Source organism: Dipodomys merriami, unplaced genomic scaffold, assembly GCF_024711535.1.
Source record: "Dipodomys merriami isolate MVZ:Mamm:240054 unplaced genomic scaffold, mDipMer1.0.p SCAF_1, whole genome shotgun sequence".
NCBI lineage: Eukaryota > Metazoa > Chordata > Mammalia > Rodentia > Heteromyidae > Dipodomys > Dipodomys merriami.
The window spans coordinates 140,465,420-140,479,060 of NW_027202270.1; the positions used below are offsets into that span (position 1 = coordinate 140,465,420).

At 37.3% G+C, this 13,641-nt stretch overlaps 1 protein-coding gene and 1 non-coding gene across 3 annotated transcripts in view; one reads left to right on the top strand and one right to left on the bottom strand.

Moving 5' to 3' along the window:
- Arid4a (AT-rich interaction domain 4A) overlaps window positions 1–13,641 on the bottom strand; it is a 75,589-nt gene that overhangs the window by 18,864 nt on the left and 43,084 nt on the right. For both annotated transcript variants that reach the window (XM_070032682.1, XM_070032674.1), the window contains exons 16-18: window positions 8,231–8,478; window positions 5,434–5,631; window positions 1,496–1,580 (exon numbers count right to left, since the gene is read on the bottom strand). In XM_070032682.1, coding sequence (XP_069888783.1) covers window positions 1,496–1,580; window positions 5,434–5,631; window positions 8,231–8,478 — 531 coding nt within the window. The remainder of the gene's footprint in view (window positions 1–1,495; window positions 1,581–5,433; window positions 5,632–8,230; window positions 8,479–13,641) is intronic.
- On the top strand, window positions 10,371–10,500 carry LOC138835064 (small nucleolar RNA SNORA63). Its single transcript, XR_011374414.1, has one exon. It is a non-coding gene; the product is annotated as a small nucleolar RNA SNORA63 (small nucleolar RNA).

Here is a 13,641-nt window from a genome sequence, read left to right on the forward strand (position 1 = left end):
CCCTGAGTCAGCACTCCCAAAACAGAGTAGTTATTTCTACTCTCTCTAGTAAGATACTTACTAGAATCTATAGTCTTAACTTTACCTCTTTTCTGAAAAGCTCTAGACATTTGAAATTGAAACTTATACCTGAAGGGTTGTTGGTTTTCACCTTTCCATGATTCAGTGTGATGTGTCTTACACTTTTACTTTTCTAGTTCCTGGGTTGCAACATTAAAAAATATCGCGGGGCACTGGTGCCTCACGCCTGTAATCCTAGCTACTCAGGGAGCTGAGATCTGAGGATTGTGGATACAAGTCACCCCAGCAGGAAAGGAGACTCTTATCTTCAAGAAACCACCAGTAAACCAGAAGTGGTGCTGTGGCTCAAGTAGTAGAACACTCACTTTGAGCTGAAGAGCTGAGGGATAGCTCCCAGGTCGACTTCAAGCCCCACACCAACAAAAAAACAAACAAATCGCAACTGGGCTGGGAATGTGGCTTAGTGGTAGACTGCTTGTCTAGCATGCATGAAGCCTTGGGTTCGATTCCTTAGTTCTACATAAACAAAAAAAGCTGTAAGTAGCGCTGTGGCTCAAATAGTAGAGTACTAACCTTGAGCAAAAGAAGCTCAGGGACAGTGCCCGGAACTGAAGTTCAAGTCCCAGGACGGGCAAAAAAAACCAAACCCATAACTATCTTATAAGAATCAAGGTGATTATAGAAAATATTTATTTAAATATAACTTCCTCAGTACCTTAAATAGATATTACTAAGTGAAAGAAGCCAATTGTAAATGATATATGAGACTAACTATATGATATTCTGTAAAAGTAAAGTAATGGAGGCAATTAAAAAAGAAATCAGATGCCGAGTGCCAGTGGCTCACACCTGTAATCCTAGCTACTGAAGAGGCTGAGATCTGAGGATCATGGTTCAAAGCCAGCTTGGGCAGAAAAGTCCGTGAGACTCATCTCCAGTTAACCACTAGAAAACCGGAAGTGGTGCTGTGGCTCAAGCAGTAGAGCCCTCACCTTGAGCTGAACAGCGCAGGGATAGCGCCCAAGCCCAGAGTTCAAGCCCCACAACCAACCAAAAAAAAAAAAAAATCAGTGGTTGCCAAAAATCTGTGGAGTGTGATAGAGGTGGGATCCAGATCTGGCTGAGCATACAACATTTTTCTAATAATGAACTACTTATCCAAACTCACACAAGGTATAACAGACCTAGAATTGTGCTGTACTTTCACAGCGTACACCATCCTGATGTAACCTGTGGACTCTGATTATCAGTGTGAGTTCATCAACTGTAACAACTGAACCACTAAGGTGGGAGTCAGATGGTGAAGGATATGAAAATGGGATAGATACAGATGTATGGGGCACAGGGTATATGGGAAATCTTGGTACCTTCTCTATTTTGTTGTAAATGTTGAAAAGCTCTAAAAATTATGTCGATATAATACAATGTGAATAATTCCTATACCTATCACCAATTACATAATATCTGAACATACTTTTGCTTTCTTCTTTTGTTTTTTCTTTGGTCCACCTTTGTCCAAAGGCCAAATTATCCTGTCAGCCTTCACCCATTCATCATACCTTAAAATAAAGAAAAATTCAAAATTTCACAATGATACACTATTTGAAATATATTGACCAAACAAAAAATCACAGTGAGATAGATGAAAATCTGTCCCTTTTTGTTGTGTTGGAAGAAAAGTAAAGGACACAGAACTGGTTAGCTGGTAATATATACCAGCAACTGTACTAGGTGCTTCATACCTACCATCCATGGGAAATAACAAGAGAATTCAAGTTAGCAGGTTTAGAAACATGGGTAAGCAAACACTTAAGATTTAAAACTACTTGCACTGCTTTGTTTTCCACAAAAGATCTAGGCTTGTAAGCAAATTCTATACTAGAATTCATTCTATTTAATGAATAATAAAAGTAAGTCAGGTAAATTCACATTTGCTATATGATCAGTTCCAGATTGTTTTATCAATTCCTTTGACATTTTCTTTCCTCTACAAACTTTCTCTAGCCTCTCACAGTTTTGTTTTGTTTTACTTTCATGCATTCATTCATCCATTTATGGTGCTGGTGCCAGGGCTTGAACACTTGGGGAGGGCACTTTATACCACTTGAACCATACTGCCTCTTCTGGCTTTTTGCAAGATACTTGGGGATGGAGTCTCAAGAGCTTTTCTTCCCTAGGCTGGCTTCAAATCTTGATCCTCCAAATCTCAGCCTTTTAAGTAGCTAGGATACCAGCATAAACCACTGAAACACAGCTTATCCTCTAGTATTTTGAATAAAATTTTACTCTGAACCATGCCACTTTTTTTTCTTTAATTGTATAGAAAGGGGTTTGGTTTCCCTCACTTTTCTACAGACTTTTCACTACCACAGGCCACTTTTTTTTTTTTTTTTTAATACCATGGTGCAGTGGAGCAAATTCAGGTCCTCACACTAGCTAAGCAAGTACTATTGAGCTATGCCTGTGTCCTTGAAAAATAACCATTTTTAAGACTGAAGGTAGGTGTGTGTGTGTGTGTGTGTGTGTGTGTGTGTGTGTGTGTGTGTGTGTGTGTGTGTGTGTGTGTGTGTGTGTGTGTGTGTGTGTGTGTGTGTGTGTGTGTGTGTGTGTGTGTGTGTGTGTGTGTGTGTGTGTGTGTGTGTGTTTCTTTCTGTAAGTTTATTTTTTTTAGCCCAAATTGAAGGCTAATTTCCACTGTAACCCTTGTCCAAAAGACTAACATCGATGGGAGGGAGGGAATGAGAGGGAAAGAGGGAACAGGTAACACTAAGCAAAAGGAAAGAAATGTACATACCACCAAATGTGGAAGAAATAGTTGTATTATCAAAGCTCATAGAATTCACAAACTTTATAGACCACAATAATGACTATTTGCCTCATGAAGGTTAGAATGTGTTTGTGACCTTAAGTATCACTATCTCAGAATAAAAAATTATAAAAAAAAGACTAATATCACTTTTGAATTTCAATATAATCAGTTGAAGTCTCTAAGTATAGACAAAGAATTAACTTTTCTACAACTATAACATTAGTTATGTTACATAATATATAAAAATATTTATAGAATTCCATAAAATTTTATGATCTGAATACTTAAAACTACAGGCATTCTTCACTTTACACTGTAACTGTGTTAATAAATTCAGGTATCTAGAAACCATGTCCTTGCTTTGTAAACATGGCTCCAATATGCAAGTTTCAGTTGTGATGGTACTATAAAACCTACACCATAGCTCAAAAAATACTCCTAGATTAACCCAAGAGCTAAACTTTAGAAACAGGACTTGGTATCTGTACTTTATTAGCTTATCTATAAATATTCATTCATTTGGACCCTTATTGAGGGCCTCAAAGTATACTAGGCACTCTATAAAGATGGAGGGAAAGAATAGAGAGACTAGGTCTTGCTCTTGTAAAACTTAGTTTGGTAATAAAGATTGACAGCAAAATCAAGAATAATCTAAATGTGGCAACAAAGTTATATGCTTGTTATATGGCTAATAAAAAAGTAACTTCATATTACAACACTTCTCAGTATACCTCAGCTCACCAAGAAACACAGCTTTAAACTAGAGCAACTTGAAGCACACCATCCTGGCCCAATTTAAGTGGTGTACTATATGCAAGTACTTGTAGCACTAATATTCTCAACCAAGAGTGGTCCTGGAAATTCCAAACTGGATCCCAGGACTATGCTTCACATTTGCAGACTGTTCCCATTTTGGAAATCTAGTAAATTCCCTAGGGACTACACGAGCCTTAATGAGTATACTAGATTTATACCAGGTCTCAAGAATACAGAAGGACAATGACAGATCATCTATGTAAAAAGTCAAGTAGGTAATAAGCAAGAAAACCTGAGAATATAATAACTATTAGAGTCACAAAAGTAAAATCTCAAAAATATAAGGATATGCCAGGCACCAATGGTTAATGCCTATAATCCTAGCTACTAAGGTAGCTGACTCACGATACATTAGATCTACAAATTAACCAGCAAAAAGCTGTGTTAAAGACTTGGCTAGAGTATAGAGCACCAGCTATGAGCGAGCAAGCTGAGTGAGCTCAAAGTCTGGAATTTAAATTCCGAAACTGCCTCCAAAATACACATTATAAATATATAAATATGTAGATTATAATATATAGATTTACACATACATATATACACACAGGTAAGAAAGATGATGGGAAGGAGAAGCATGCAGGATAGAGACACCCATCAGAGAAATGGTTAACTAAATAGCATCTGAGAAGAAAAGATGGTTATAATGTACATCAACCGTAAATATAGTGACTCCAAGTTGGTAAATAGCCTTCTCTCCCTGAATTAAACCAGATATGGTGAAGAGGAACAAATTTTATGAGTTTTATAAACTTTAAAATGATGCCAGATAAAGAAACGGTTATTACTCATTGAGGACTTACTACTAAGTGACAGCCTTATTCTAAAGACTTTACACTTGCTGGGTAGCTCACACTTGTAATCCTAACTACTCAAGGAGGCTGAGATCTGAGGATCACTGTTCAAAGCCAGCCTGGAGAAGAAAGTCTGCGAGACTCCAGTCAAACACCAGAAAACTGGAAATGGAACTGTGGTTCAAAGTAATAGAGGACTACCCTTAAGCAAAACGAGCTCAGGCAAAGTGCCCACTCACAGACTTTATACATCAGTACAGGTATTTTCATTATTTCATAATATCTCTATGGTATTTTCCCTAATTTAGGGATAAATTGAGTCACCACACAACACACATCAAGTACATAGATACTATGGGGCAATATGGCTCCAAGTAAATCTCTGGAAACCTAAGATTTCAGACACATAAAACTTTAAAATTATATTGCTAACCTTGATCTGTGACTTATTAATGAAACCAGTAATAGAATTATTCAGTATCCTGACAATATTCAGTATAGAACAAAGCCTCACTTAAACCTTCCCTGAAACCATCTAACAGAAGCTCAAATCTAAGTCCTTTTCAACATTTTTTTTTATTAATTAGCCAACTTGGAATTATCTTATTGTTTGACATAGATTTTAGTTTCTAAGCAACAAAACATACGTTTGTATAGCTAAGATAGCTATTGGCCGCCTTGCTCTAACATGGGCTTATCCCTGTTCCTTTCATTGATTCATTGAAACCCGGCAACACAGTGCCCCACAGTTGTCCATGTTATGTGTTCTCCTTTTCTGTAAATGAGTAAAACACTAACCTGTTCTTGCTCCAAAGATACATCTTTGCCTAGATGTAGTGACATAGCTTGTTTAACCGAGCAAATGTCGAAGTCTTGGATATTTTAATAACAAGGTACACTTTATAAATGCAAGCACCATATGTTTTAGTTCTTTACAACATTAAATTGACATTTTAAAATTATTGAAAAAAAACCAGCAGTAAGAAAAAGGCTTACCTGACATTCCATCCATAGTAATGTACCAAGTACAAGATTTCTCCATCATCAATTTCAGTGCTTTTAATGCTGGCTTCATAAATTTTCTGTGTCTTCCCCCGTCCATATTTGACTTTCACTTTGGTTCCTGTTAGGCAGGGCTCCGCGTCCTCATCGTCATCTTCTCCTTCAGAGCCACATTTGATTTCAGATTCTTCCCTGCAGTAAGTTACAACATTGATAATACTACTAATAACTCCATGAGAAGAATATGATAAATGCTAAAAGAATCCAACGTGTAGAATATTCACAACCTAAGTATCATCTTAATAATGTATCAGTGGAGGAGGAGAAGAAGGAGGAGAAGGAGAAGATTTTCATGGATTACTTGAAGGACTTTTTGATGTAAAAGTGCACTGTACCAAAAGCCAATCCATATTAATAATCACAGCTGATGAAGGGGGAAAAAATCACATTTGATAAAAAAAATATGTTCTAAGAAAGTCTTTGGGATTCATATTTAAATGCCACCTTATATGTGAAAATGCCCTGAAAATATTTTCTAACTGTCTGCAATTAACTTATCTTAAATCTACTTATTGCTACTTTCAGCTTACCTAAGAATAGTTCTTAAATAAAATCAGTCTTTCAGATGGGCAAAGTAATAATAAACAAGGCTATCTACCTTAGGAATATGTCATTTAAACTAGTTTATATTTTGGATATGAGGTCACTTGTTGAAGCCATAGGATACCATCAGGAGAACAAAGTTTTAAATGTTTTGTTTTGATTGCTTTTTCTGCTTTTTTACTCATCTTCTTTATCTCAAAAATTAAATATAAAGAAACTTCACACAGGAGAGTCTAACAAGTTTTTTAATATTTTTATCATAAAATATCCTCTATTAATCTTGCAAAGATTCAGAAGAGAAATCCATCAAAGATTATTCAAACATTAGAAAAAAAGTTAAACCTTAAGAGGTAAAAGTAATATGTAGTAAACATAGGGCATTATTTTGGTGGCCCCTACAGAACACAACTGAATCTTTCATAGCCTATTTGCAACAGGATATTTTCTCTCTAAACATACCTCCAGATACTATCCTGAAGATGTGATTTTAGAACACAGGGGAGAAAAATTACTTAAAACAGAAGGGTCTCCATAAAGTTTTTCCCCTTTCCTCGATTCCTGGTACAGAATGAAAATACAGACTGTGTTTGCTGTCTCTATACTAAATTTTGTATGTGTGTGCACACATGAATGCACACATGTGTGAAAACATATGCACACATGAATGCACACTGGTCCTGGGGCTTGAATTCAAAGCTTCAACTTCTTGCTCAGCTTTTCCACTCACAACTAGCACTTTACCACTTGAGCCACACCTCTAGTTTTGTCCTTTCATGGGTTAACTGGAGATAAGAGTCTACTGGATTTGTCTGTGTGGGCTGGTTCAAACTGCAGTCCTCAGATCTCAGTCTCCTGAGTAGCTAGGATTGTAGATGTGAACCAGTGGTGCCCAGCTATATTTTTCTTCATATTCAAATCTGTGAATTTCTTCTTTAAAATATTTATTCAATTTACTTATCAATTACAGTCTTTTAAAACCATATTTATGTATACAGATTCATTCTTCTCGTATTATGTACATATTATAATCCATGTATAATATTTTTATGCTTTTTTGCACTTGAACTATACTAGCCCTACTTTTTGAGTAACTCACTTTTGATTAAATTTGTCTAAATATTAAATTACACTACAGAACTTTCATTGTTTTACTAACCTACTTCAAATGTCCTTGGGATAGCTCCTGTAACTACTCATACTGAACCAAATTACTTCTCCCACTCATCAATTATTCCTAATTTTAAATATTTAATAATTTATTTTTTAATGTTATCTCAATGTTTTATTCTCAGTCCTCTCAGACACTAATTAGATGTAACAGGCCACTTTTCCCAAATTTAGCTCCACAACCCAAATTTCAGAAAAACGTGGCTTTGCATAGTAAAAGAATCCAAAACTAAATATGGAGGAGAGCTTATTTTCAAGTTAAGTGTGTTATGCTGTTGTTGCTCATTTAAGAGTTTTAGTAGTATTTTAAAATTAGTACATCCATTTGACAACACTTACAGAGTAGTCTACTATACAGCACAGTCAGACATCTTGACCTAGCTAAACTTGTTCAATCTTTGGCTATTGGTAAACCAATTCAGACCATACATGTTTAATGCATGGGGAAAAAAGTTTTCATTCAACAGAAAACAGGATGGACATTAAAAACTTGGAATTTATTGGTGTGATGTGGGGCAAGAATGCATTTTCCAAGCTAAAATCAGGGGTGCATGCCACTTACTCTAATACAGTAACTTGAAAAAGAAAAATGTCTTAGATAAAGCTAACACACAGAAACATCTGCTAGTACTGTGCACCCATGTGTTTGTTAGCTTTCCCACATTGTACCTTTTTTAAAATGGAATTTTTGCTGTCGCTGTTTCCTCTTGTCCACTTCCTCCATTTTTCTCCAGCTCCCTTCCCTGCTGTCAACTGCAGGACCTTTCTTTTGACTGGGTGGCGCAGCCTTCTTTGAGGCCACTGTTTAGGGCACAAGTGCTATTAAAATGGTGCGACCAGTATATTCTCCAATTCCGAAAGGCAATACACATCATCTTCACAATGTGTCTCACCTTCATTAGACAAGAGGAACGGAAGTCCCAATAAGAAAACATTCCCTCAAACCTGAATCTCTAAAAGCAGGAACAAGTGCTGCCATACCCCAGACAGGTGCTTCTGGAGAACAAACAAGATAATGTACCTCTCGTGGCTCTTCTCTTCCTCTTCATCTGAGTCTCCTTCAGAATCCTCTTGCTTTTTAATTTTCTTTTCTTTTTGCTTTGGTGTATTTTTTCTCCCCAGTAGTAGTTCATTTTCTCTTTTCTCTGCAGTTTCATAGTCATCCTCTAGATCCTTATTTTCTGTATCATCTTTTAATTTGTCCTCTGTTTTCTCTTCTTCAGTTTCCTTCTTAATAGAATTTGCATCTCGAGCAATCTTCCTTCGTCCCTAGTAGGAGGAATAAAAGGTTTAAGACAAAGGCCTGAAAGGCTAAAGTGACACCTTTCCCTTAAACCCCCACACCAATGACTAGTCTGGTCTCTGGCTTCACACAAGTCTCTGGAAAGCAACAACTCATGAAGTACTATTTTCTACCTTCTGAAAGTAAAAGACAAACAAAAATAAATCAATTATGTCCAGATCTAGCATGATTCCTGGCATATACTACTTAAAAAATAAAATTAGGCCCAGAAGTGGGCCCTGGTAGCTCATGCCTAAAATCCTAGCTACTCAGGAGGCTGAGATCTGAGGATCACAGTTCAAAGTCAGCCCAAGCAAAAAAGTCTTATCTCCAATTAACCACCAGAAAACTGGAGGTGGAGTTGTGGCTCAAGTGGAAGAGCTCTTGCCTTGAGCTGAAGAGCTCAGTGACAGTGCCCAAGCCCAGAGTTCAAGCCCCACAACCAACTAAAGAAAAATAATTAAAAATAAATAAAAATAAAAATTATGACTAATAATGTAGCTCAAATGGGAAACTTCTTGCCTAGCAAGCACAACATGACGAGATCCAAAACAAAGACCACTAAAAAATGTTTTTTCCTCTTCTGATGTAACTCAATAGTAGCTCTGACATGTGAGACCCTGGTTTCAGTCTCCAGCACCAGAATAAAAAGAAAGTCATGGTCTTAGATGCTAGGTAAGTGCTCTACCACTGAGCTATATCCTCACTCTTTATACTACAATTATTTGGCTTCTTCTTGAAAAAGTAGAGTAGGTACATTGAGAAAGAGACTTGATGTAGTCCAGTCTGTCCTTAAACTCAAGAACCTCTTGTCTCTGCCTCCTGAGTGCCAGGATTATAGGCACGAACTATTATGCCTGGCTACTTTTAATATTTCTTAACTATAAAAAGAGATTTAGGGGCTGGGAAGGTGGCTCAGTGGTAGAGTGCTTGCCTTGTATGCATGAGGCCCTGGGTTCGATCCCTCAGCACTACATAAGCAGAAAAAGCCGGAAGTGGTGCTGTGGCCCAAGTGGTAGAGCGTTTGCCTTGAGCTGAAGGGCTGAGGGACAGCGCCCAGGCCCAGAGTTCAGGCCCCATGACTGACCAAAAAAAAAAAAAAAAAAAAAAGGGAACTTTAAATAAATTATCTAAATGTTAATAAACCAATCTCCGTGATTATGGCCTCCAAGAAGCTCTATAGTCTCTGATTCTACTGTTTATTTGTTTTACTTGTGGTTTTGTGTGTGTGTGTGTGTGTGTGTGTGTGTGTGTGTGTGTGTGTGTCAGTCCTGGGGCTTGAACTCAGGGCTGTCGCTGAGCTTTTGTGCTCAAGTCTAGTTCTCTACACCTGAGCCACAGCTCCACTTCTGGCTTTTGTGGTATTTAACTGAATGAAGATAAAGAGTCTCAGGGTTTTTCCTGCCCTGGCTGGCTTAGAACCAGGATTGTCAAATCTCAGCCTCCTGAGTAGCTAGGCATGAACCACTGGTACCAGGTTCATCATTAGTTAAGACACAATTTACAGTATTTGTACGTGACTATATTTTAAAAGGGCTTATGGTGGGCACAGTGGCTCATACATGAAATTTCAGCTACTCATGAAGTGAAGCTCCAGAGGATCACCATTTAATCATAGCCCAAAAATTATCAAGACTCCATCTCAACCAATAATGTTGGGTGGTTCTTGCCCATATGAGCGTAGGAAAAAATGTGAGACCTTAAATATATATATATATATATATAAAATAAGGGCTGGGAAAGTGGCTCAGTGGTAGAGCGCTTGCCTTGCATGCATGAGGCCCTGGGTTCGATTCCCCAGCACCACATAAGCAAAAAAATAAATAAATAATAAAAATAAAAATAAAAGCGAATGCAGGTACGGATACAATATAACTGAATGCAGGTACAGATACAATATAACTGAAGTGTTCTATTGTCGTTCCCCCCCCTGCTTAAAGCATATGATACATTACTATCTCTGTCTAGCTTTATTCCATAGTAAGACAGAGATGCTTGGTCTCAAACATTGAAAAAAAAAAAAGATGAAAAAAAAAAAGTGAGACCTTACTCAAAATAATTAAGCAAAAACAGCTGGGGATGTGGCTAAGTGCAAAGCATTTATTAGCAAGCGCAAGGTCCTGAACACAAATCCATAATACCACAAAAATAAATAAAAGTACCACAATAAACAAATAACCCTAATTGCATCAATGGCAAAAAGGTAAAGAGTTTTCTCTGTATTTCACCAGCAAGTAGGAACTTGTTATATCACTAACAGCTTTTACCTAACCTCAGGACTACTACTTGAGCCATACTCTCAGTCCTTTTGTTTTTAGTTTTTCAGATAGGGTTTTGCAGTAACTTGTCCCAGGTTGGCCTCAGATCACAGTCCTCCTACCTCTGTCTCTCAAGTAGCCCAGCCAATGAAATTGGCGATCCATTCGACTTTAAGTCAACTTGTATACAATGGCAGACCTCTCTTGTACTTTGAATGCAGCAAGGATTTAAAAAAATTGAATCAGCAAATTAGGAAGCTATAGAATACAATTAATAGCTTAGTAATTAAATATCTTACCAAGTTCCTATGTGTTATTTCTGCTTCAATAGTGGAAGCAGAGGGCTGGGAAGGTGGCTCAGTGTTAGAGTGCTTGCCTTGCATGCATGAAGCCCTGGGTTCTATTCCTCAGCACCACATAAAGCTAGAAGTGGTGCTATGGCTCAAGTGGTAGAGCGCCATGACCAACCGCTCCCTTCCCAAATAAAAAAAGTGGAAGCAGAAATTCATTTCTATCAGAAAACACTAGAAGATTCCACGGTAGCAGGAGATTTGTATTATTCACTGTGTGTCCTCAGTTCTAGATAGATCCTTGTACACAGTAGGTACTCTTTAAATAATGTAGCTAAAGGAATGAGAACAACTATTAACTATCTAAGTTCAAGACTGCATTTATCCCACAAAAATCCCATTTTACTTTTTATTAGCATAAATTAATTGTATAGAGGGGCTTCATTGTGATATTTACAACATGCTTATAATGTCCTTTGATCAAATTTATTTCATCCTCATTATTCTTTCTTAACCTCCTCTCCTGTCTTTTCTCATTTCTTTTAAAATATATTTGGTAGGTTTCTTCTTCCCTGTTCCTCCTACTCACTGGTCTATCTCCCCTAAATAATCACCCTTTCATGTAAAAATCGTGACATTTTATTAATTGTGTTATAGGATTAGATTCCATACATGAGTGAAAATAGGTGCTGTTTGTCTGTGTGAACCTGGCTTATTTCACTTAATGTGACAATCACCAGTTCCACCATTTTTCCTGCATGTAGTATTATTTCTTTATGACTGAATAATACTCCATTCACATGTGTATATATAAATTTCCAGAAATCCCATTTTTAGGAGCTTGGCTTATATAATCATTTAAATTCAGAAGATGTTTTTATATATTTCACACTACTTTCATGATACAGGGGGGTGGCCATCAAGACCTTGTTAGGCAAGTATTTTAATCCTCAATTTCTTTAGTTGTTAGGTTTTATTTTTAAAATTCATTCAGACAGGGTCTCATACTAACTTAGCCCAGCCTGGCCTCAAAATCTGATCCTATCCTTTTCCTGAGTAGCTGGGATTTCAGGAGTGCATCACCACACCTGGTCACCTGGTCCTAAGGATCACAGCACATTTTTGTGCTGATAAAATATTAGAATAAATCGTAGGAAGGCAAATTATGCTTCATCTATACTATACAGTACATTGCAAATATCTTGTACAGGCCAAGGTCTTCAGGTAAAAACAAAAAGTCTGTCCACAATGCATAAAATGAGTAACATACAATGGAATATTAGTCATCTTGAAAATCAAGGAACTTCTGTTAAATGCTACAACATGGATGAATCTAGAAAACATTATGTTGAAGCTAGACACAAAGAGATAAATATTGTGTAATTCTACGTTATGAGGAACATACAATATCAGATGCATAGGTATAGGAAGTAAAACGTGATAGAGAGCTGACGGAGAGAAAAACGGGATACTGCTGTTTAAAAGGGAGAAAATTCAAGAGCCAAGTACCAGTGGCTCTCATCTGTAATCCTAGCTACTCAGAAGGCTGAGATATGAGAATATGGTTCAAAGCCAGATCAAAAGAAAAGTCCATGAGACTTTTGAACACCAAAAAGCTGGAAGTGGGGCTATGGCTCACCTGATAAAGTGCTAGCCATCAGTGAAAAAGCTCAAGGACAGCAACCAGACCTTGAATTCAAGCCCCAAGGCCCACACATGCAGTTTTGCATGATGAAAAGATTCTAGCCCTAGAACCTGACAGATATTAGTGACAGCTATACAGCCATAGGAAGCAATGCCAATCAGCTACACACTCTAAATAATTAAGATGAAAAATTTTATATGTGTCTGAACATAATTTTAAAATAACATTAGGATTTAAAAAGAATTAATCGGGGCTGGGAAGGTGGCTCAGTGGTAGAGTGCTTGCCTTGCATGCATGAGGCCCTGGGTTCCATTCCTCAGCACCACATAAACAAAAAGAAAAAAGCCGAAAGTGGCACTGTGGCTCAAGTGGTAGAGCACTAGCCTTGAGCTGAAGAGTGGAGGGACAGCGCCCAGGCCCAGAGTTCAGGCCCCACAACCGGACCCAAAAACAAAAAAATTTAAAAAAATAAAAATAAAAATAAATAAAAATAAAAAGAATCTGTGTATTTCATTAACTCATAGAAGATTCTACTTAAGGGATGACATTCAGTTAAAAAAAAGATATCTAAGCAACTGAAAGAAAAGCAGAGGATTTCACCTTCTCTTCACTAAAAAATAAGACATATTACAGACATTCTAACTTCTCTGATGGTGTGGTAAATTCCTTTCTCAAAAAATTTGATCAATCGAGGCAGGAGATGTGGCTAAGGTGGTAGAGTAGCAGCTATGAGCAAAGCCAAATGAGAGCACAAGGTCCTGAGTTCAAGTCCCAGTACCAGCACACACACACACACAATAAATTCTACTATCAGAACGGTGTAAATGTAATTCCTTATATTTGCATAATGGGGGAAGAGTTGAAAGGTACAATCAGGGTACATACAATGAGCACTTTATAGTGTTATAGTTATACATACCTGTGTCCATGTTGGGTGAGGACATGGGCATTATAAAG